The sequence below is a fragment of the Phyllobates terribilis genome, unplaced genomic scaffold (genome assembly GCF_046119375.1).
Source record: "Phyllobates terribilis strain yellow unplaced genomic scaffold, ASM4611937v1 Scaffold_4__5_contigs__length_816908805, whole genome shotgun sequence".
NCBI classification, from domain to species: domain Eukaryota; kingdom Metazoa; phylum Chordata; class Amphibia; order Anura; family Dendrobatidae; genus Phyllobates; species Phyllobates terribilis.
The window spans coordinates 761,190,232-761,216,486 of NW_027362764.1; the positions used below are offsets into that span (position 1 = coordinate 761,190,232).

The 26,255-nt window shown below is 39.7% G+C and overlaps 2 protein-coding genes across 2 annotated transcripts in view; one reads left to right on the top strand and one right to left on the bottom strand.

Moving 5' to 3' along the window:
• SLA (Src like adaptor) overlaps nucleotides 1-7,024 on the bottom strand; it is a 37,526-nt gene extending 30,502 nt beyond the window's left edge. Inside the window, exon 1 of the mRNA XM_073679907.1 lies at nucleotides 6,876-7,024. The gene's annotated coding sequence lies outside the window, so the exon portion shown is untranslated. The remainder of the gene's footprint in view (nucleotides 1-6,875) is intronic.
• The window catches only part of TG (thyroglobulin), a 389,754-nt gene that overhangs the window by 313,461 nt on the left and 50,038 nt on the right, over nucleotides 1-26,255 (top strand). The window contains exons 51-52 of the mRNA XM_073676983.1: nucleotides 10,261-10,425; nucleotides 12,722-12,889. Coding sequence (XP_073533084.1) covers nucleotides 10,261-10,425; nucleotides 12,722-12,889 — 333 coding nt within the window. The remainder of the gene's footprint in view (nucleotides 1-10,260; nucleotides 10,426-12,721; nucleotides 12,890-26,255) is intronic.

A 26,255-nucleotide genomic window follows, 5' to 3' on the forward strand; every position in this document is an offset into this window, starting at 1 on the left:
AAGGGCATCTGTCACCAAATTTTACAATACAGTGTGAATACATTAATAAATCGGTCTCTTAAACCTACTGTATGTCAGAATGGCGGGATCATCACTTCTGAATGTTTAAAGGGAACCTGTTAACTGAAAAAAGCACCATTTTCCTGTTAGAACTCTCCGTACTGCCCAGATGACTGGAAGCTAGTGACTGTAGAGAGAATAAAACCCAATTTTCTCTATGTAGCTTCCTTAACAGTAACTCAGTCAAACATGTTTAAAATACTAGTTACCTGTAGAATTCCACTATGTCTATGGCAGAATGTTTCTGGCAGATAAAGGCATATTTTTTAGTTGATAGGATCCCTTTAAACTCAATTTCTACCACCTATCCTGATGCTGAATCTCATCTCACCTATCCTGATTGACAGCTCCTCAGTGTCCCTCCTCCCTGTTGCTGCTGAATCTCATCTCACCTATCGTGATTGACAGCTCCTCAGTGTCCCTCCTCCCTGTTGCTGATGAATCTCCTCCCACCTTGCCTGATTGACAGTTCCTCGGTGTCCCTCCTCTCTGCTACTGCTGAAGCTCCTCCCACCTAACCTGATTGACTGCTCCTCAGTGTTCTTCCTCCTTGCTGCTGAATCTCATCTCACCTATCCTGATTGATAGCTCCTCAGTGTCCCTCCTCCCAGTTGCTGCTGAATCTCATCTCACCTATCCTGATTGACAGCTCCTCAGTGTCCCTCCTCCATTTTGCTGATGAATCTCCTCCCACTTTGCCTGACTGGCAGCTCCTCAGTGTCCCTCCTCCATGTTGCTGATGAATCTCCTCCCACCTTGCCTGACTGGCAGCTCCTCAGTGTCACTCCTCTCTGCTACTGCTGAAGCTCCTCCCACCTATCCTGATTGACAGCTCCTAAGTGTCTCTCCTCCCTGTTGCTGATGAATCTCCTCCCACATAGCCTAATTGACAGCTCCTCAGTGTCTCTCCTCCGTGCTGCTTAATCTCCTCCCACCTAGCTTTATTGATAGCTCCTCAATGTTCCACCTCCCTGAATTTCTGCCCACCTAGCCTGATTGACAGTCCCTTAGTGTCCCTTCTCCTTGCTGCTGAATATCCGGATGCCCACCTAGCCTTATTGTCAGGATCCTTGTTATCTTTTTGCCTTGCTTTTGAATCTTGACCCATTTATTCTTACTGACAGCTCCTCAGTGTCCCTCCTCCATGCTGCTGAATCTTTGTCCGTCTGATCTGATTTACAGATCCTCAGTGTTCTTCCTCCCTGCTGCTGCTACTAAGATCTCATATTGTTGAGTACAAGCTGCAGCTGTCAATCAGTCTTGATGGGGCATAGACTGAATACACTTGGACTCCTGAAACTTATAAACTGCTCATATTAACATCAGGATTAGTCAGCCATTCTGAAATTGTTTTTCAAAATAAATACACCAGCCTCATCAGAGCCAAGATACAAATTTAAAAATGTTTACAGTTTTGTACTGTGAAATTTGGTGATAGATCCATTTTAAATGGATAGTAAAGGGTTAGTTTTACACTACAGAGCTGCCTAATTACATAGGAAGTTGGGATTTATCATTGTATTACTGGTAACTTCCATTTATTGGTAATATTTTAATTTTAGGAAAATTATTTTTTGTACCATAGATGTAACAATGTGTTTGTGTATGGACATGGCTTCCTATTGATGGGCTTCACTGTTCATCTGTTTAGTTCATGGTGATTCGACTTCGTTGTGTCTTAGATGCTCTTTCTTCCTCCCCTGCCAGACTGTTGGCATCAACATCCAATGTGAGTGCTGCAGCCAATCAGGGGCCCATTAATACGAGGTTGGACAACCCCCTTAATACTGGTGATCAGGGGTAGTTTGGGGAATAATAGTAAACCTTTATACGGTGGCATAGAGGGTTAATGATATATGTTAAGGGCTAACAGATTTTTTGTCTCTGATGATTTATGAAGGGTTTAGGAGTTAACGGTCGGTAAAAGTCCTGGTGGTCTAGGGTGACTTGGTAATCTATGGTCCAGGATGATTTAGCAAAGTATAAGAGATTGTTACTGGCATCCCTAGTGGTATAGGTAAGTCAGGTAGTTAATGGCGTATCCCAGGTGGTCTAGGGTCACTCAATGGCCTGAAGTAGTTATAGGGTTAGTTCTTCTTCGCTCACAGCCACATCAGGAGGAAAGTAGGCACGTGGTGGTACGTCCACTGATAACTGCCGGGATGCGTGCATGGGACAGGTGGATGATCCCTGCAGATCATGTGCACATTCCGGTATCTGTAGATGGGACGTCACCAGCCCAGCTTACCTCCAGATGCAGAATTGAGAGGAGCAGGGCTAATCCTTAAATGTTTTCAGGCCACCCTAGACCACCTGGGATATACCATGCACTTCCTGAATGCAGCCAGATGGCCTCAACTCCTCCTCAGGGTTCTGTCACTTCCCCAGTCTCTGTCCCACAGCCCACCAGCATGCTCCTTGACAGCTGCTTGGGTAGCTCTGGCCAATCTCACAGTGGTTCTCCTTGTGTCATACGCGCGCCCCAGATATGATGGACGCTCCTATGACCCCACCTACAGGCATTGCGTCACTTTTTGCACCACATTGTCCTCCCCAGTCACACACAGGACACTAAGTAAATGCTCTGACCGCTCCCTCTCCTGCAGGATGATATCTAGGAATGCCAACCTATATATGGTGGGGGCATCAAACAGCACCTGGCGCCAAGACTATACAGCGTTTTATGTCTTAAAGACATAGTATCACTGCATATGAAATGACAAAACATGGCAACGTCTTAGGGGGTGAGTGCGCTCAGGGGATAATTCATACATAAAGTTCTTCAGGCAGGCTGTTCATACGCGGGTTCCCCTTCCTGTCCTGCATACCGATTGGTATAGGGTGGGGGATTGAGATTACTGGGCGGCTGTGACCATCGTCTCTCCGATCAGGCAGAGCATCAGAACGCACAGAAGACATGATGTGCCAATATTGAGAAGTGAAAGATGAGTTGTTTCCTCATTTTTCCGGTTGTCACTAAAAGGGTGGGGGATGGGTTGTGCTTTTTTTTAAAGAACTATATAATTGCTGCATAAAAACAAGACAGCAGGTTATGCAGGTTACGCAGACCTATTTATTCATTCTAATACAGAAAGTCTTGTACCCTGTGCAGAACCTTCTATGAATTTATCACTTTATGGCTGACCATATAGTGCCCAAAAAAACACTACCTAGTCAACATAATGCAGGGGGTTTCTAAATATATTGTGCAGCCTCTGATGTTTTGGCACCAAATGAGGCATCTGGGGGTTTCGACATCAAATGAGGCATCTGGGGGTTTTGGCACCAATTGAGGCATCTGGGGGGTTTGGCACCAAATAAGGCATCTGGGGGTTTCGACATCAAATGAGGCATCTGGGGGTTTTGGCACCAATTGAGGCATCTGGGGGTTTTGGCACCAATTGAGGCATCTGGGGGTTTTGGCACCAAATGAGGCATCTGGGGGTTTCGGCACCAATTGAGGCATCTGGGGGTTTCGGCACCAAATGAGGCATCTGGGGTTTTTGGCACTAATTGAGGCATCTGGGGGTTTCGGCACCAAATGAGGCATCTGGGGGTTTCGGCACCAAATGAGGCATCTGGGGGTTTTGGCACCAATTGAGGCATCTGGGGTTTTTGGCACCAAATAGGGCATCTGGGGGTTTCGGCATCAAATGAGGCATCTGGGGGTTTCAGCACCAAATGAGGTATCTGGCGTGTAAGCCTGTTTAGTATCAATTCAAGTATCAAGCATCTCAAGAACCTTGCTCCTAGTCCAGGGAAAGTTTCCTCCTAATAATCATAGATTTATTCATATTTCACAACTGAAACTTTTACATCGTTATGTTTCTTTTTTTATATTGATATACAATACTGTACAGTTACAAATGTGAAAATTAATTTTGCGTTAATTTGGGGAATCAATATGAGTTTGATGAGCCGTGGAAGAGGTTTGTAGAACAACAAGGGAATATGGGCCGCAGAAACGACCCATAAACCGTACAGCCAATTCTAAAATAATTTGAACCAAACAATTTAATCCATTAGACCCAGGAGAAAAAATTGACAATATAAAAAAACTATATTTTAAAATCATGAATTTTTTTTAAAAATATATATATATATTTTTTTCTGTACTAAATTATGGACAGAAAGAAGCAAACATAGTAGACTTAAGGGCCAGATAGACAAATCTCAGCTTTTCTAGTGGGACACAATCATAAAATGAAGTAACTACCAATGATAATCACACATTTTTGCATTACACAATTACTATGATTTATTGGGAAATTTAAAAAGGTGGAGCCCGATAGTCCAGTTGGGAGACCAGATTTGCCCAATCATTTTTTTTTTCAGCAGAAATAGCAAGGAATTTCTAAATTTTTGCAATTTCTTTAGACAGTATTAACTAATAATAGCTTTATTGTAACCTATTATATTTTTGAAAGATTGTGAAGATGTCTTTAAAATAATACTATGCGGGATACATTTTCTCTACACCAGATCCGGGCAAAGTGTGGCCCGCGGGCCACATGCGGCCCTTTGGGTGTTCCAGTGCGGCTGTGTATTGATGTAATACTATGTAAGGGTGCTGTGTGGGGACATCATACTGTGTGTGGGGGTTGTGTGGGGACATAATACTGTGTGTGGGGGTTGTGTGGGGACATAATACTGTGTAGGGTGCTTTGTGGAGACATTCTGTATAGGGGGCTTTGTGGGGACATACTGTGTATGGGGGCTGTGAGGGGATATCATACTATGTGTGGGGGCTGTGTGGGAACTTCATACTGTGTGTGGGGGCTGTGTGGGGACATCATACTGTGTAGGGTACTTTGTGGGGACATTCTGTATAGGGGGCTTTGTGGGGACATAGTGTGTATGGGGACTGTGAGGGGATATAATACTATGTATGGGGGCTCTGTGGGGACATCATACTGTGTGGGGAGATCATACTGTGTAGGGTGCTTTGTGGGGCCATATTGTGTAGGGTGCTTTGTGGCGACATATTGTGTAGGGTGCTTTGTGGGGACATACTGTGTAGAGTGCTTTGTGGGGACATATTGTATGGGGGGCTTTGAGGAGATAACATACTATGTGTGGTGACATACTGTGTGGGAACATCATACTGTGTAGGGGGGCTTTGTGGGGACATACTATGTAGGTGGGCTGTGTGGGGATATCATACTATGTGAGGAGCTTTATGGCAACATCACACTGTGTGTGGGGACTGTGGGGGCATCATATTGTGTTGTGAGCTGTTGATCAAGGTACAAAGGCTGAATATTAGGAGCATATTAATTTGCTGTTTTATATAATTTTATATAATAATAAAAAGCAGTAAATTATATGTTTTTTTATTAGCTGCTACAGGGAAGAACACCTTACATGTATTAACAGAAGCAGCGAGTCACCCAACACCCGAATTGTGATCAAGATTAAGTGATTAAATTGATATAAAACAATAATAATGAGCAGAATAAAGTTTGCCCCTTTGGGAAAATTAATTTTCAACCTCTGCTCTAGACCATTTTGCATTTACACACAGTAGAGAAAAAAAAAGTTCTAAAATGTAAAAGTCTAAATTTTGTAAAAAAAAAATAATTTGTAAACAAATTTGAAGTCAGCGATTCATTACTATGCACTTCGTTAATTTAAGCATATGAATTGTACCTTTGTCTGGGTTGGACTGTGAAAAAATTATCACACAATAAGTTTCATTGTGATTTTGACCAAACCACCCGTACCCATTAGTTATTCAATCATAAAGATTTTTATTTTAGTTTAATATTTTTATAAGTATTTTTTTTTATTTCATTGATCTACTATATGGATGGTTTATAAAATGAGACATACATTTTTATGTGCGTGGGAGAACTGATGTATATTATATACAGTATATGTTGAAAAACATAAAGTGATGTATATTTGTAGAACCTTCTTTCCAAAATTATTTTTATCTAAGATATTTTTAACGTAATTTGAGCAATAATAGAATTATTTTTTTCTTTTTTAAGTCCTTCGTGTATCTATATTTCTCTTACATTCCTCTTTCCTGAATAATTTAATATTTTAACTCCCTATTACAGTTCTTAAACAGTGTGAATTTGCTATTTGTTACTATCTTCTTTTGTATCTTACTATGTATCAGTAACGATGCCGTAATATTTTAAATTAGATTTTCAATTTTGAAAAAAATAATTTCTAGTTCCTAAAAGATGTTTGCAAACATAATAAGCACCAAAATTGTAATGTACAAAAGCTGACAAATATAATATAGTAAGGTTTAAAAAACAACGCATATCCATTAAGTTCGAAGTATTACCCTGCTCTGTTGATCCAGAGGAAGGCAAAAATAAAACCTGCCAAGTAATTACAGACTATTCTCAAATTAGGGGCTAAAAATTCCTGGATTGGTGACACACCCCCAGTGAATTATTAAAGATAATCTTAAAAATTCACACAATTGGAAAAAAAAAGTCAAATAAATGGATATTTCCAAGTTGATTGATATATTTGATCATTGGACACATTAAAAAAATTGAGAGTATTTTTTGAAGCGTAGTTTACCAGTTTATTGTTTGCTTTCGAGACAGACACTTGTTATTTCCATAGATTGAGTCAATAAATTATCCTATTTTTACAAAGGGATTTTTGGTAATAGATGACCACCACATATGCAGGGTTTCAGGTGGAGAAGCATTTTAATATTTAATGACCTCTTTGATGAAAAAGTATTACGAAAGAAACATTTTTCAAGTTGAACCCAACTGAAATGTTAAAAGTTAGTGTAAATATTTTAAAAGAGAAGTTTATAAGAAAGATTATAAATGACTTACCTGTGAAAATCCCATTGTCTTTGATCTACGGACCTCTGTTGGGCTGATGTTGATGTTGGATCGTAGTTAGGGGAATGGAAGAGAAACACCTTCAGCTTCACTGTTATGAAAGTTACACACTCAAGCAGAACGTCAGTTGCAAAACAGGCCACAAACTTCCTCTGGGGGGGAACAAAGAAAGTTTCTAACACTTACTGAGAAGTTCCTGTTTTACTAAGATTTTGATCAATTCTGCATAAAGAAAAATGGCTGCTTTTTCAAACTTTATAACTTCACCCTTGTGTTTCACAATTTATGTCGAAATATTAAAGCACAATTGCACAAACGTTCCAGCAATGTAGATTCTCAGCGAATTTGTGCCATGCTTAGCAATATGGTATTTCCAAACTTGACTACTTCTCCTGTGTGAGGCATTGTCTTCAAAATAAAGACGAGATTGATTATCTTTCTTGTCCACAATGATGACTAGAAATACAATTTCTTTGTAGTATTTGACTCGCCCCCTGGGCCGCATGGGGAACCCGGAACCGGGCCTTTGGTGGGATGCTGGGGGTTATAGTCACCGTGGCGATGACCCAGTCCCGTGGCTCAGGGTGGTCAAACCAGTGGCAATCTATTGATATGGTTTTCATTATTTTCAAATGTCCGACTACGCCACCCGTGGATTGCGGTCAGGATGAACCGCCGCTGCAGGGCAGACCGCTGGAGCTGATGTTGGTGAGCAGCACAGGGATGGTATAACTCCCCACGGGAAGAGTGTAGCCCCGGGGCAGTGTAGGTGAATGATGGGGGTGATGGTGCGTGGGAATAATGACTCAGAGTCTCTGTAATGCAGTCCAGGGTCTTTACTCACAGTTCGTTATTCCACATTACTGTAACTTCCCGCGTTGCACCATGTTCACCAGGTGAGGTGGCTCGGCCAACTCCCAGATGATTTTGGAGCGCTTCGCAGGACCCCCTTTGCGTATCCTTCCTCTGGCCTGTCATACCCCACAAGTGACCACGCTTCTGTCCGGCTGCCTCGGGCCTTCTCTGGGTAAACTTCGGCGCCAGTTTCCCTGACCCTATGTGGTGCCTTCCTAGCGGGTGTAGCGAGGGGCTGCACCATATAAAATGTCACAGCCTCCGGTTTCTAGTTGAGGGTAGTTCCCCGCCTCCGCTAGTTTCGGGGACCGGTCTCCCCCTTGGCCTCACCCCACTACTCAGGTAGATGCGGGCGTATGATGGCTACCAGCCGGTCCACACCCCTGGGGTCCCTTCTTTCCTCAGCGTTCCTGGAGCCTCCTCCGCTCTTCTTCATCTCTTCTCCCCTACTCTCTCTCCCTCCTTTCAGTGCTGACTGGGTCTCACAGGCTAGACCCGCGTCCGGAGCAGAGCTCCACGGAGTCCTGCTCTGTCACATCCTCTCTCTGACTCCACTGAACCGACTTCTCTCTGAACTAAGATGGTGCCCACCTTTTGTACCTCTCCCTAGGTGTACCCAGGAACTGCTTCCTCCCTGCTCCTGCACTACAGGGTTCCCCCTTTCCTAGGTGTTCCCTCCCCCCACTCCAGCCAGGGACAGGGACTGTCGTGCTCTACTTGGAGCATATCGGTCGCCCTGCCCCCCCAGAAATGTGGTGTAATGCATGCAGGTGTCGGGGTCCTGGTCCACACTCCATCCTTACCTGAGAGTGAGATATCGCACGTCTGGGTGAGATGCAATACCTCTGTAGCAACCGAACCCCCAGGGTGCTACATATTCAGAGAGGAACATCCCTCTAAAAAAAGGGGTTTTCAACCTGCAGTCTGGATGCCACATGTGGCCCTCGATGCCCTATCTGTGGGGCCCCCGGCCATCTCTGACTCTGTGTTCAGTAACACTAGCTGCGCACATTGTATATGTTGAGAAATATATGTCACTCCTGGTACCCGGAGGTAATATATTAGATAAAATTTGGCACTCAGAAGGTTGCAGTTAATGAAAACTTATGGCAAGCTTTATGGTTGTTTAACATTTCAGTTCAACATTTGGACCTTCATCAGAACTGATTGCCACTGGCTGTCAGAGTAGTAAGCTGCTTGTAGGAGCTCTGATGTCGCCATTCCTAGGCGACAAGTGTCGCAGCCATCAGCTCTACTACTCTGAGACCCAGTGGCTATCAGTTCTGATGAAGGTCCAAATGTTGGACTAAAACGTTAAACAACCATAAAGATTGCCTACTAAACGAGTTTTCAGGCCCACATTGTATCGCAATCTTGGCTCCTTTTTTCTAGAGTGCTAAATACCCTCTTTGTCTACAATAGTCATTTCCTGAAATGGATCCCCACACTTATTAAATAATGGCATATAGTATATACCTTGGATCAGAATAACTCATCAAATTTTATGTGACACTTGGGAGTGGTACAATTACAAATTTTGGCATTTGGACCAAAAAAGGTTGTGCACCTCCGCTCTACAATTTAGGTTTTCAATCAGTGTATGCATACTGGTATGAGCTGTACTCATGTTGTATTGCTAAGAGATAATTAACAGTTTTGTAAAGTTACAAGCGGAAACAATTGGACAAAACTGTAATTAGTATTTTTGACTGGGGCAGCATGGAAACTTTTTAAAGAACAGCATATTAACCTGCAACTATAATCTAGAGCAAGTGTGAATCCTGTGACTCCTTTCTGTTTGGTACTCTCAAGAGAAGGTTTTAAGTGGAGACGTGGATGCTCATGAGGTGGTCTCTCTTTTATTGTAGTTGATAGGAGTTGCAAAAAGTTCAGCTGTGTCTGTAATTTCCTTAAAGGGGTAGCCCACTACTTGGACATCTTCTTTTAATTCCTATGTTGCCCCCCAATTAAAAATAACACTAATACCTCTGGTGCCGGCGCCATTCCAACAGTGTCGGTGCTGGCTCTTCTGGGGCTCACGTGACATTGTTTTGTCACATAATCCCTGTGGCCAATCAGCCCTGGATTTGTTCTCTCCTCTTTCAGACGAATCAAACATCTGGAGGAATTGGGAGCTGCGATGGAGAGGAGAGTGAAACCAGTGCTTTTTGGCTGCAGGGATCGCGTGACATAACAATGTCTCATGAGCCCCAGGAGAGCCAGTGCTGACACCGCTGGAATGGCACCGGCACCGAAGATATCAGTGTTATTATTTCAATGGGGGAAAATATAGGGATTAAAAAGGGGTTGTTCGAGCAATGGGCAACTCATTTAATAAAAAATAGATAGCCACATGACAAGGACTATTTACATTAACCCTGAAGACATTGAATGGAGTGGCATCATGCTCACTCGACGGACACTATATTTAAAATCAATGGGACAGATGGACACCTCCAAGTAAAGCGCATCAGCCAAATAAATCATTCCTGATCATCATTTCCTTCTATCTCATTCCAAGGGAGGCTCTGCCTTTTCTCCAATGTTACCCGTAAGTGAGAGAAGAGCTCGACGACAAGTTCAATCATTGGCAGAGGAAGTTGGATGTCCACCTATAGAAAGTGAAGAAACCTTGACCTGTCTTCGCAAAGTAGATGCCAACACCCTCAACGCGGCACAAACCAAGGTTCTCCAGATGTTTGCATTGATTAAAACTATTTGCAGATAATAGAGTTAACAGGATTAAAGAAACATGGCTGCTTTCTATTAGTATCAGTGCATCAATTGTATATGTGTTGTATCTGGTATTGCAACTGAAAGTGAACGGGAAATAGCTGCAATACCAAACGTGACCTATGATTGGGTGTGGATTTTTTCTTTTTTTTAAAAGAAGTCAGCTATGGTTTTCTAATTTTGGAAACTCCTTTAAGTTAGAAGTCTAAGTCATAGTTGATGTTCCCAAAGTTTCCGAGATGATCAGCTGTCTTAAATCCCCCCAATTTGTATCAACTTCAGTGATGCTGGATCTCCAATTGTTGGATCATCTTTAAGTGATGGGTTTGCAAGGACAATAAAGACCAGTGGATGTTAATGCACTATCCGTTGAAGATTTCATCCAGACCAAAGTAATTCATAAAAATTGAGGTTAAAAGGATCTGACAAAAGAGGACAATTCACAGACTTGTATTTCCAGGGCATCTTATTAATTTTGGATGGAAAATATTTTGCAACTTGTTTTTTTCACATGTCTATAGAAAAGCTAAATGACTAACGTTTTAAAAAGTTTTTAAGTTTGGGTCATTGGTTGAGCATTGATGAGAATTTTGTGTCATATTCTGCATAAGATACACTTGACCTAATTTAAGAGTATTAGCAACAAGTCACGCAGTTTAAGGAATTCGTAACATTGACCAGACCGACCTTACGTAATTGGTCTAGTTGAGAAACGTTGCATTGAGGAAATCCTTGAAGAAGTTTCTTACACTGTATGAACTGAATCTGACTTAACTGATTATTCTTTGGAAGCCTGCACATGACCAGTGTTACTCAGCTCCATCTATGGTAATGCATCATCCTCCATAGATCTTGTACATGTATTCACTTGCTCGTGAAATGAAAATGGATTTCCAGCATCACATCAACAATCAAAAGGTTCCTTCAAACAGCTGATCGTCAAGTTGGCAAGAGTCGTAACCCATTACACCGATATTGATGTTCTATCCTGAAGGTCCCCATTAATATTAGACTGACGTTGGCTGAACCCTTCGATATCGGCGGGCTTGGCTCGGATGATACCGGGGAGATTAGGATCCGGATAGTCTGATTTCAGACTGCCAATCTTTTTTGTTCCCTGTGAGATAAGCCACCTGAGGCATTTGGCAGCAACCTGCTCATGGAGACCACAAGAGCCCTCCTGTTTATGGAGGATTTGAGAGAGAGATTTCTCGTCCAAATAATCAGCCAAATTATCTTTTGTTTGACACCTATCTAATGTGTTTTGGGGACTTAATGATATACCTTCAATATATCAACCCGTTTAACATAGGATCAGAGAAACGCAACTACTTTATTTTGCTTCATTTTAAAACTTTTTTTTAGATTTTTTTCACAACTTTGTTTCTTTGTTTAGAGTTAGTATTTTTTTTTTTATATTTGTTGTTGTTTTTTTTTTTTTTTTACAGACTTTTGGACTCAATAAGTAGCTTTCTAAAATGATATGCATGACTTACAATGGGGTATGTCTGATTTTCATTGGGGTTCCAGTATTTTTGATGATAAGGATAGTGTAACAAACTGCACTGTTCCTGGCAAAGAAAATATTGGATCCCTTGATGGAAAAAAGCTTAAAGCAAATGAGGACAAAGCATTGTCTACAATAACTGTAAGGTGCCATCACTGGGACTACCCACCGATCACGAGAACAGGAGTTCTGTCTCCCCTGTTTCAATGAAGTGGTGGTTTCCATCAGTCCTATAGACAAGAAATGGTCTCCAGCTCCACACGAACAGCGGGTATAGGAGCCCTGTTCTCATTGTCAGTGGAGTTCCCAGTGGTGGGAACCCCGGTGGTCACACACAATAAATGTTGGTCATAGCCAACTTCATTGAGGTGTAATTTGCAGAAGATGGTACTCAATACATACACCACAGCCAGGAGGACTTCATAAGTCCTAGTACATAAGATCCTGTTTTTTGTATCTTGTAAATGTGGAGTACAAATTTGGTATTGGAATTAAGGAATTTTTATGAACTTCTCATGTTTTGCTCATACGGATTGGATGAGAACACCACTCCTTCATTTGCAACATATGGCGATGTGGTCTTCAAGCCAAAATCTCAGGATTGGAAAGTCATTAATATTCCCACATGAACTGTGATGAGAATTCCACACTTTTTGGTTCATGGACCTTTAGGTTCAGACATAGTCAACAAGCACCATAAATCATTGCTTACATCTTCTTACGTTTTCAATTATATTGATAGCTTCTTGCTGTACAAGGACCATTTCAGACATGGGGACCGGTGGTGGATGGAATTTACCTCCAGGATACACTGTCGGATTTGCTGCAGCAGAAGACCACCCAAAATATAGACCTTCTTATAGGAAGTTCTGAGCATGATGGTTTGGTCAGCAGATCAATGGCCATTAAGGTAAGACACCCAGCTGATATCATGAAATGTTTTACAGTAAAATTGGCCATTTCTGCGTTCATTTGGAATGGGAACTCCATCTATAGTAAAAACTTTCAATATCTCTAGTAAGTTTGCTATAAATGTTTAGCAATAAAGATCAGCAGTGGTGGACCCAACTTGCAGAGTTGGCCTTTTTTCCCTTATCTATACAAGAATATTAGCAATTACGTTGGCTATTCCTAACCCTTGAGTAAAGATATAAGGATTGGTGATGGTGGGCACAACTTGAGGAAGGTAAACTTCACCTCCCCGTATCTTAACCAGTGTCTTAACTAAGAAAGTTGGGAATAATGCCAAGGAAACTAGCAATGGTAGACTTGTCTTCCAGAGTCTAGTCCCAGCCTTCTTAAGTTTACTCTTTGTTCCAAGCCATTGTCATTGGATCTGTAGATCGTCAATCTTAGACCCAACCTCTAAAATCTGAATCCCCTTTACCTTTACCAAGTAATTTACTAAAAAAAATTGGGCTTTATTCCTTGCCTTGGACAAAAAGCCTTGAGATTAGAAGATTTAAAGGAAGCTTGTCACCAGGTTTTTTGGCTTTTAAACCTCTAGTAGAGTATACAGTGATGTGAAAAAGTGTTTGCCTTCTTCCTGATTTCTTATTCTTTTGCATGTTTGTTACTCTTAAATGTTTCAGATCACAAAATAAATTTAAATATTAGACAAAGATAACACAAGTAAACACAAAATGCAGTTTTTAAATTAAGGTCTTTATTATTAAGGGAAAAATAAATCCAAACCTACAGGGCCTGTGTGAAAAAGTGATTGCCCCCCTCCTTAAAACATAAATTAACTGAGGTTTATCAAATCTTTGGGAAGCTGAGTTGAATTTCCCTACTCATACACAGGCCTGATTACTGTCACACCTGTCCTCTATCAAGAAATCACTTAAATAGGACCTGCCTGACAAAGTGAAGTAGACCAAAAAATCCTCAAAAGCTAGACATCATGCTGTGGTCCAAAAAAATTCAGGAACAAATGAGAAGCAAAGTAATTGAGATCTATCAGTCTGGAAAAGGTTATAAAGCCATTTCTAAAGCTTTGGGACTCCATCAAACCACAGTGAGAGCCATTATCCACAAATGGCAGAAACATGTGGTGAACCTTCCCAGGAGTGGCCAGCCGATCAAAATTACCCCAAGAGCACAGCGATGACTCATCCAAGAGGTCACAAAAGATCCCACAACAACATCCAAAGAATTGCAGGCCTCACTTGGCCTAGTTAAAGTCGGCACCATAAGAAAGAAACTGGGCAAAAATCGCATGCATGGCAGAGTACCAGGACGAAAACCACTGCTGAGCAAAAAAAACATAAAGTCTCGTCATAGTTTTGCCAGAAAACATCTTGATGATTTTCAAGACTTTTGGGAGAATACTTTTTGGAAGGTGTATGTCCCATTACATCTGGCGTAGAAGTAACACAGCATTTCAGAAAAGGAACATCATACTAACAGTAAAATATGGTGGTAGTGTGATGGTCTGAGGCTGTTTTGCTGCTTCAGGGCCTGGAAGATTTTCTATGCTAAATGGAACCATGAATTCTGCTGTCTACCAGAAAATCCTGAAGGAGAATGTCCGGCCATCTGTTCATGACCTCAAGCTGAAGCACACTTGGGTTATGCAGCAAGACAATGATCAAAAACACACCAGCAAATCGACCTCTGAATGGCTTAATAAAAACAAAATTAAGACTTTGGAGTGGCTAGTCAAAGTCCTGACCTTAATCCGATTGAGATGCTGTGGCATGACCTTAAAAAGGCGGCTCATGCTCGGAAACCCTCCAATGTGGCTGAATTACAACAATTTTGCAAAGATGAGTGGCCAAAATTCCTCCAGAGCGTTGTAAAAGACTCATTGCCAGTTATAGTTATCGCAAACACTTGATTGCAGTTGTTACTGCTAAGGGTGGCCCAACCAGGTATTAGATTTAGGGGGCAATCATTTCTCCACACAGGGCCCTGTAGGTTTGGATTTCTTTTTCCCTTAATAATAAAGAACTTCATTTAAAAACTGCATTTAATAATCTTTTTATTTATATAGCGCCAACATATTCTGCAGCGCTTTACAGTTCAGACAATTTACAGGCATTATTTTGTTATCTTTGTCTAATATTTACATTTGTTTTGTGATCTGAAACATTTAAGTGTGACAAACATGCAAAAGAATAAGAAATCAGGAAGGGGGCAAAAACTTTTTCACACCACTGTATATAGTTTTTTTTTTTACTTGCTTAAAAAGTGTTTAGGTCTCAGAAATCCCTTTCAGTCAACACCGAAATCAAAAGACATGGTAATAAAGTGGTAGTCATTAGTCAACAAAAAAAATTGTTTTTAAAATGTCTCTGAATGGGTTAAAAATATATAGACGCAATAATCACATTTTTGAGCTGCCTGGTTCCCCGCTGGTCTCTGCTTCCTTCTAAAGATGAAGTCTTTGTTACTACTGCAGCCAATGATTGGCTAGGCAGTCATGTGATTCTCAAGGCACCAGGAAGCAGAGACCAGTGGGGCATCTGGAAAGTGTTGGAAAGAGAATTTGTGAGATATAATTCTATTCTTTTTCATTTTTTTTTTGCAATTGGAGGAAAAAATATATATACTTACTAGTGATGAGTGAGCACTAAAATGCTCTGGTCAAGCACTCGAGCATTCCAATTTGCTCAGCCCGAGCAGCGAGCACCCGAGCATTTTAGTGCTCACTCATCACTAGTAAGTACACTATATATATTTTTTCCTTCAATTGCAAAAAAAAAAATGAAAAAGAATAGAATTCTATCTCACAAATTCAGGTAACGAGCCCAATGTAAGTCTATGGGAAACTCGAGCATTTTTCAGGCGGCTCCCCCCGGCGGTCTGCATAGGGCCTAAAAATTGTCCAAATCGATGGTAACAGTGCTCAAATGACATGGGGACAGCATGGGGAAGACCCCTGGAAGCATTTCTGACTCCCAGGTCACTGCTGTCAGCAACGTGGTCAGAGGTATTACGCCACTTTTACAGACTCGCAATAAAACATACAAAAACTAAACCAAAATGGATTTTCCTGGAAAAATGTTAAGGAACATCCTTCCCAGGGTAATGACTTGTATTTAATGCAAAATAATTAACGAAAAACAAAAATACTCCTCCACACCTTGGGCTATGTTCACACGTAGCGTTTTTGATGCATTTTTGCACTTTTGCATTGCTTTCAATGGTGAAAAATACATTTACCAGTAAATGTCATTTTAACATTTTACTACCTTATCTGGCCATGTGGTGTGTGAGACATGATCAGACACATCCTGTTTCATTTATGAAGGAGGGACAGTGAAAGTCACAAAGCTTATTTTTATAGGGCCATCAGGTGGCCCTTACTATTCTTAAAGGGCCAGCAGTCGTCCATCACTATTGTTAGAGGGCCATCAGCTGGCTATGCTTTGTTGTTCCCATTATTAAGGACTGGGTCTCCTATAGTGTTATAGCATATGCAGTGACTGCAAAGGCTGCCCAAAATTTGGAAAAACCCCAATACCCCTTTTAAGAGACATAGAGGACCTGATTTAAAAAAATAATTTCCCATTATTAAGGAGCGGGTCTCCTATACTGTTATTGCGTATGCAGTGACTGAAAGTGCTGCCCAAATTTTGGAAAAACCTGAATACCAATTTGAAGAGACATAGAGGAAGGTCTCAGTAACAAAATGTTCCCATTATAAAGGAGCGGTTCTGCTATACAGTTATTGCTTATGCAGTGACTGCAACAGCTGCCTAAATTTTCAACATCCCAATACTCATTTGAAGAGACGTAGAGGAGAGCCTCAGTAATAAAATGTTCCCATTATAAAGGAGCGGGTCTCCTATACTGTTTTTGCATATGCAGTGACTGCAAGGGCTGCCAAAAATTTGGACGCACTCCAATGCCCCTTGGAAGAGACGTAGAGGAGGCCCTCAGTAAAAAAAATGTTCCCATTAAAAAGGAGTGGGTCTCCTATACTTGTAATGCCCATGCACTAAGTGCATAGGCTGAAAAACATTTACCCCTGGGGGTATACATGAACATACTGTATATCATACATTTCCTATGGGCATCATAAACACCTTAAAAAAATGATGTGGGTGTTGCATCACGGTCACCCTGGTGATATGGTGGTGGAGGATGAGGAGAAGGAGGAGAACAGCAGAAAATAGACAAAATCAGGAAGGGTATACCCATGTGTGAAGAGGTACATGGGAATAGAGTTCCCCCCCAAAAAAGACACTGGATTTGAGTTTATGTTGCGCTGCTATCATTCGGTGGTGTTGAGAAGTCTGCAATGACAGGTGCAGGGCAGGAGGCGACTTCGCATGCGCCAAGGACAGGGGATTGGAGTGCACGCACAACAGCGGAAGAAGCAATGGTGCCTCCCGCAGACACTGTTTCTGGACCCTGGGGTTCTGCCCACTTAGTCGGGTGCTTTGCTGCCATGTGCCTGATCATGCTGGTGGTGGTCAGGCTGATAGTTTTGCCACCCCTGCTGATGCTGGCCTGGCAGGTTGTGCTTATGGCCTTTTTGGGGTTATCTGCAGAGTCTTTAAAAAACAACCAGACTCGGGAAGACCTAACAGTTGTACTGGCAACTTCCGTCGTGTTGGTGTTCCGGGGATCAGTTGCCCGCCTTATGTCTGTGGCCACCGCACTGCTTGTTCCTGCCTGTTGTGGTGCTACATCTCCCTCCCCCTGTGTACTGCTGTCCTCGCTCTGCATGTCACCTTGCCAGGTTGAGTCAGTGACTTCATCGTCCACCACCTCGTCTTCCACTTCCGCACCCTGGTCCTCCTCCTGACTTTCTGGCAATTGTTTCTCATCATCATCCACCTTTTGCGACAGTAATTGCACTTCCCCACCGTCGCCTTCGTGTGACCGTGGCTGCTCAAATATTTGAGCATCACTACATGCGATCTCCTCTTGCCCCGCTTGAAACTGGCCAGGCAAGAGGCCCGAATCTATAAATGGAAAAGTGAACAGCTCTTCTGAGTGTCCAAGTGTGGGATCATTTGTCTCCAGGCACTTAGCATGGTGGAAGGAAGGAGGATCAGGGTGAGGAATATGCGGTCCAGAATCACGGCTACTGAGACTTGACCGTGTGGAAGACAGGGTGGTGGTGGTGGTGGCAAAGTGACTGGAAGCATTATCTGCTATCCAACCAACAACCTTTTGACACTGCTTTGGGTTCAATAGTGGTGTGCTGTGTGCTAGGAATTGGGACAGGAAGGTCGAGCGACAAGATGTGGGTGTTTGTTGTGGCACAATTTCAGCCTCGGCCTCTGCATGCACCATCACCATCACATCCACTTCCCTGTCCCTTGCCATATGCCTTGCCCATTTTAAATTAAGGATAATATTTTGCACGGTCCCTACAAATTGCTGGAATTGTACCGCGGTAATATGTGATACGTCTGACGGACGCCCATGGTTTGAAATAGCGGTCTTGTAGTTTCCTATTATTTGCAGCAACCACGTGTGAATAGCTTCACCGACACACTGCTGCCAAACTGTAAAAGGAGGATAATATTTTGCACGATCCCTACAAATGGCTGGATTTGTACCGTAGTTATATGGGATCACGTCTGATGATGGAAAAAATCTGGCTGTATTCTGCAGTGCTAGCTAGCAAATTGAGCAGTAAAATGTTGCACTCTATTACTTTTTAAGAAAATAATCATCAGGATTAAGAGCAAAAAAATAAAAGCCCTGATATCTAGTCCAATGGCTATCTGTAACAGGCAGCAGCAGCAGACAGAACGTGCTACATGCACTGCAGTCTGCCACAAACCCTGCCTTCCTGCCTAACTCCTGCTATCACCACTGAATATATGCAGCTGGATTAGTCCTCAATAGGACTGTTGGTTCAGATGGATATATATACAGTGTGTATATGTATATATATATATATATATATATATATATATGTGTGTGTGTGTATATATATATATATATGTATGTATGTATGTATGTATGTATGTATGTATGTATGTATATATATATATATATATATATATATATATATATATATATATATATATATATATATATATATATATATATATATATATATATATATATATATATATATATATGTGTATATATGTTGTGGAATACCTATACTAACTATTTCACCTCCAATTCTCTCCCTGACACAGCAGCAGCTCTCCCTGCACTGTCTAATTCTGGAGTGACTGTGACGAGCATGGCGGCGCCAGGTCTGATATAGACCTGATGACGCTGTGGGCCAGCCAATCACTGTAATGCCACAACTAACATGGCTGCGGCATTACAGTGAGTGGCAGGCAATCCCTGCATGTTCATTGGCTCTCTAAAGAGCGCCAAACATGCAGGGAGGGGACCCGAGCTCCCGCCGAGCAACCCCGGAAATACTCGGCGAGCGCCGAGCTTGTCGACCACCGTGATGCTCGGGCGAGTACTGAGCAGTGCTAACATGCATATATTTATGTATACTATATATAAAAACCCGATCAGCTTCTCTCTGGCCAAATGTCAGATGAGAGATGAGTCCTAGTCACAAGGAAACAACATGTGAGCTGATAATATGTGGAATATTTCCTATAATGATACTGATCACAAGCATCAGATTATAAAGTGTCACTTGTTATGTCTCGTTGTCCTAGGGTAAATAATTGCATTATTTCTGGAAGGTGAATGACTGAGTCATTACAATTTTACATAGATTCTTATGAGAATTATTTCCCCATTAAGTCCTATTCCACATGGCCCTTTTAGAAGAAGACGTTTTATCCTGGATCCACAATTTTTTTTTATACAATTGCATCTACTTCTCATTCACTGACAGCAAACAGATGGTATGAAAATGATGAGGAATAGAAATAAAAAGTATGTAGAACATTCCAGTCTTAATTTTTACTACTGTTATTTTTATTTTTGAATGTCATGATAACAATAAGAAGCTCCAGTCTTTCGGGGATTGTAGTTTGTCAACAAGTGTTACCATTTCCCTCGTGGCCCCCACTTCCTGTTCCTCATCATTTCCTACGAATAGTATATCTACATTGGGTGAAAATAGACGCTCCAAACCTCAGGCCTGAATATGTTCTCTGCTGATAACGCACCAATTATAGTTGTTGTTATAGCTTTAACCTTTAGAAGCTTTGGTAATAATTCATAGGAATATATACAGTTATCTGCAAAATGTTTAAGCAATAGTTCATAAACTCTAAGAAAATACATGACTTTGCCGAAGTATGGTCCATAGTATAAGATATTTTCCTATAACTGCAAAAATCTAACTACTATAATAACTCTATTTACAAGAATATAACTAATATAATACTGCATCCTGTGTACAAGAATTTAACTGCTATAATACTGCCCCTATGTACAAGAGTATAACTACTATAATACTGCTCCTATATACAAGAATATAACTACTATAATACTGCCCCTATGTACAAGAATATAACTACTATAATACTGCCTCCTATCTACAAGAATATAACTACTATAATACTGCCCCTATGTACAAGAACATAACTACTATAATACTGCCCCTATGTACAAGATTATAACTACTATAATACTGCTCCTATGTACAAGAATATAACTACTATAATATTGCTCCTATGTACAAAAATATAGCTACTATAATACTGACTCCTAGGTGGAAGAATATAACTACTATAATACTGCCCCCTATGTACAAGAATATAACTACTATAATATTGCCACTATGTACAAGAATATAACTACTATAATACTGCCCCTATGTACAAGAGTATAACTACAATAATACTGACTCCTAGGTGGAAGAATATAACTACTATAATACTGCTCCTATGTACAAGAATATAACTACTATAATACTGCCCCTATGTACAAGAATATAACTACTATAATACTGACTCCTAGGTGGAAGAATATAACTACTATAATACTGCCCCTATGTACAAGAATATAACTACTATAATACTGACTCCTAGGTGGAAGAATATAACTACTATAATACTGCTCCTATGCACAAGAATACAACTACTATAATACTGCTCCTATATACAAGAATATAACTACTATAATACTGCTCCTATGTACAAGAATATAACTACTGTAATATTGCTCCTATGTACAAGAATATAACTGCTATAATACTGCTCCTATGTACAAGAATATAACTACTATAATACTGACTCCTAGGTGGAAGAATATAACTACTATAATACTGCTCCTATGCACAAGAATATAACTACTATAATACTGCTCCTATATACAAGAATATAACTACTATAATACTGCTCCTATATACAAGAATATAACTACTATAATACTGCTCCTATATACAAGAATATAACTACTATAATACTGCCCCTATGCACAAGAATATAACTACTATAATACTGCCTCCTATCTACAAGAATATAACTACTATAATACTGCCCCTATGTACAAGAACATAACTACTATAATACTGCCCCTATGTACAAGATTATAACTACTATAATACTGCTCCTATGTACAAGAATATAACTACTATAATATTGCTCCTATGTACAAAAATATAGCTACTATAATACTGACTCCTAGGTGGAAGAATATAACTACTATAATACTGCCCCTATGTACAAGAATATAACTACTATAATACTGACTCCTAGGTGGAAGAATATAACTACTATAATACTGCTCCTATGCACAAGAATACAACTACTATAATACTGCTCCTATATACAAGAATATAACTACTATAATACTGCTCCTATGTACAAGAATATAACTACTGTAATATTGCTCCTATGTACAAGAATATAACTGCTATAATACTGCTCCTATGTACAAGAATATAACTACTATAATACTGACTCCCAGGTGTAAGAATATAACTACTATAATACTGCTCCTATGCACAAGAATACAACTACTATAATACTGCTCCTATATACAAGAATATAACTACTATAATACTGCTCCTATGTACAAGAATATAACTACTGTAATATTGCTCCTATGTACAAGAATATAACTGCTATAATACTGCTCCTATGTACAAGAATATAACTACTATAATACTGCTCCTATGTACAAGAATATAACTACTATAATACTGCCCCTATATGCAAGAATATAAATACTATAATACTGCTCCTATGTACAAGAATATAACTACTGTAATACTGCTCCTATGTACAAGAATATAACTACTATAATACTACCCCTATATACAAGAATATAACTACTATAATACTGCTCCTATGTACAAGAATATAACAACTATAATACTGCCCCTATATACAAGAATATAACTACTATAATACTGCTTCTATGTACAATAATATAACTACTATAATACTGCCCCTATGTACAAGAATATAACTGCTATAATACTGCCCCGTATGTACAAAAATATAACTGCTATAATACTGCCCCTATATACAAGAATATAACTACTATAATACTGCCCCTATGTACAAGAATATAACTGCTATAATACTGCCCCTATGTACAAGAATATAACTGCTATAATACTGCCCCGTATGTACAAAAATATAACTGCTATAATACTGCCCCTATGTACAAGAATATAACTACTATAATACTGCCCCATATGTACAAGAATATAACTACTATAATACTGTTCCTATGTACAAGAATATAACTACTATAATACTGCCCCCAATGTACAAAAATATAACTACTATAATACTGCCCCTATGTACAAGAATATAACTACTATAATACTGCTCCTATGTACCAGAATATATCTACTATAATACTGCCCCTATGTACAGGAATATAACTAATATAATAATGCTACCCTTGTGCAAGAATATAACTACTCTAATACTGCCCCTATGTACAAGAATATAACTACTATAATACTGCTCCTATGTATAGGAATATAACTACTATAATACTGCTCCCATGTAAAAGACTATAACTACTATAATGCTGCCAAGTGTACAAGACTATAACTACTATAATACTGCTCCTATGTGCAAGAATATAACTACTATTATAATACTGCTCCTATGTACAAGAATATAACTACTATAATACTGCTCCTATGTACAAGAATATAACTACTATAATACTGACCCCTATGTAAAATAATGTAACTACTATAATACTGCCCCTATGTATAAGAATATAACTACTATAATACTGCTCCCTCTGTACAAGAATATAACTACTATACTACTGCCCCCTATGTACAAGAATATAACTACTATAATACTTCCCCCTATGTACAAAAATATAGCTACCATAATACTGCCCCCTATGTACAAGAATATAACTATTATAATACTGCCCCCTATGTACAAGAATATAACTACTATAATATTGCCCTCTATGTACAAGAATATAACTATTATAATACTGCCCCCTATGTACAAGAATATAACTACTATAATATTGCCCTCTATGTACAAGAATATAACTACTATAATACTGCTCTCTATGTACAAGAATATAACTACTATAATACTGCCCCTATGTACAAGAATATAACTACTATAATACTGCCCCCATGTACAAGAATATAACTACTATAATACTGCTCCTATGTGCAAGAATATAACTACTATAATACTGCTCTGTATGTACAAGAATATAACTACTATAATACTGCTCCTATGTACAAGAATATAACTACTATAATACTGTCTCCTATGTACAAGAATATAACTACTATAATACTGCTCCCTATGTACAAGAATATAACTACTATAATACTGCCCCTATGTACAAGAATATAACTACTATAATACTGCTCCCTATGTACAAAATATAGCTACTATAATACTGCCCCTATGTGCAAGAATATAACTACTATAATACTGCCCCTATGTACAAGAATATAACTACTATAATACTGCTCCATATGTACAAGAATATAACTGCTATAATACTGCCGCGTATGTACAAGAATATTACTGCCATAATACTGCCCCTATGTACAAGAATATAACTACTATAATACTGCTCCAATGTACAAGAATATAGCTGCTATAATACTGCCCTGTATGTACAAGAATATAACTACTATAATACAGCCCTCTATGTACAAGAATATAACTACTATAATACTGACCCTATGTACAAGAATATAACTACTATAATACTGCCCTGTATGTACAAGAATATAACTACTATAATACTGCCCCCTACAGCCGTGGCTGAAAGCATTAACACCCTTGATATTGTTCCAGAAAATGAAGCATTTCTCCCTGAAAATTAATGCAATTCCACATGTCTATTTCCTTTGTGTGTATTGGAACAACTCAAAAAAGAGAAGAAAAGGTAATTTGAACATAATTTCACACAGCACCTCAAAAATGGGCAGGACATAAGTGTTGGCACCTTTCCAAAAATGTGGGTAAACAATTTTGTTTCAAGCATGTGATGCTTGGTCAAATTCACCTGTGGCATGTAACAGGTGTGGGCAATGTGAAAATCACATCTAAAACCAGACAAAAAGGGGAGAAGTTGACTCAATCTTTGCATTGTGTGTCTGTGTGCGCCACACTAAGCACGGAGAACAGAAATAGGAAAAGAGGACTGTCTGAGAACTTGAGAACCAAAACTGTTTTACAGTATCAACAATCTCAAGGTTACAAGTCCATCTCCAGAGATCTTGATGGTACTTTGTCCATGGTGTGCAACATAATCAAGACGTTTACAGCCCATGGCACTGTAGCTAATCTCTATGGATGTGGACGGCAGAGAAAAACTGATGAAAGCTTGCAACGCAGGATAGTCCGTATGGTGGGTAAGCAGCCTTAATCAAGTTCCAAAGAAATTTAAGCTATCCTGCAGGCTCTGGGTGCATCAGTGTAAGTGCAAACTATCTGTCAACATTTGAATGAAAATAAACGCTATAGCAGGAGACCTAGGAGGACTCACCTTCTGACACAGAGACATAAAAAAGCTAGACTGCAGTTTGCCAAAACATACGTGAGTGAGCCAAAATCCTTCTGGGAAAACTTTATGTGGACAGATGAGCCCAAGATAGAGCTTATTAATAAAGCACATCATTCTACTATTTACCGAAAATGGATTGAGACCTACAAAGAAAAGAACACAGTACCTACAGTCAAACATGGTGGAGGTTCAAAAATGTTTTCGGGTTGTATTGCTATCTCTGGCATTGGTGTCTTGACTGTGTGCAAAGCATCATAAAATCTGAAGATTACCAAAGGATTTTGGGTCACAATGTAGTGCCCAATGTCTGAACGCTGGGTTTGCGTCCTAGGTCATGGGTCTTCCAGCAGGACAATAACCCAAAAATACTTCAAGAAGCCCCCAGAAATGATTGGAAACAAAACGTCGGAGAGTTCTGATGTGGCCAGTAATAAGTCCGGATCTAAATCCCATTGAACACCTGTGGAGATATCTTAAAATTGCTGCTGGGAGAAGACTCATTCAAATACGAGAGACCTGGAGCAGTTTACAAAAGAAGAGTAATCCAAAATTCCAGTTAAGAGAAGTAAGAAGCTGATGGTTATGGGAAGCAATTGATTGCAGTTATTTATTGAAAAGGGTGAACAACCAAATATTAAATTGAGGGTGCCAACAATTTTGTCCGGCTCATTTTAGGGGTTTTGTGTGAAATAATGTCCAATTTGCCTTTTTCCCCCATTTTTTTGTGTTGTTCCAATACACACAAAGGAAATAAACATGTGTATAACAAAACATGTGGAATTGCACTCATTTTCTGGGAGAAATACTTCATTTTCTGGAACAAATTAAAGGGTGCCAACACTTTCAGCCATGGCTGTATGTACAAGAATATAACTACTATAATACTACCCCTTTGTACAAGAATATAGCTACTATAATACTACCCCTATGTACAAGAATATAACTACCATAATACTGCTCCTCTGTACAAGAATATAACTACTATAATACTGACCCTATGTACAAGAATATAACTACTATAATACAGCCCCCTATGTACAAGAATATAACTACTATAATACTGCCCCCTATGTACAGGAATATAACTACTATAATACTGCTCCTATGTACAAGAATATAACTACAATAACACTACTCCTATGTATAAGAATATAACTACTATGACACTGCCCCTATGTACAAGAATATAACTACTATAATACTGCTCCCTATGTACAAGAATATAACTACTATAATACTGCTCCTATGTACAAGAATATAACTACTGTAATACTGCCCCTTTATACAAGAATATAACTACTATAATACTGCCCCTTATATACAAGAATATAACTACTATAATACTGATCCTATGTACAACAATATATCTACTATAATACTGCTCCTATGTACAAGAATATAACTACTATAATACT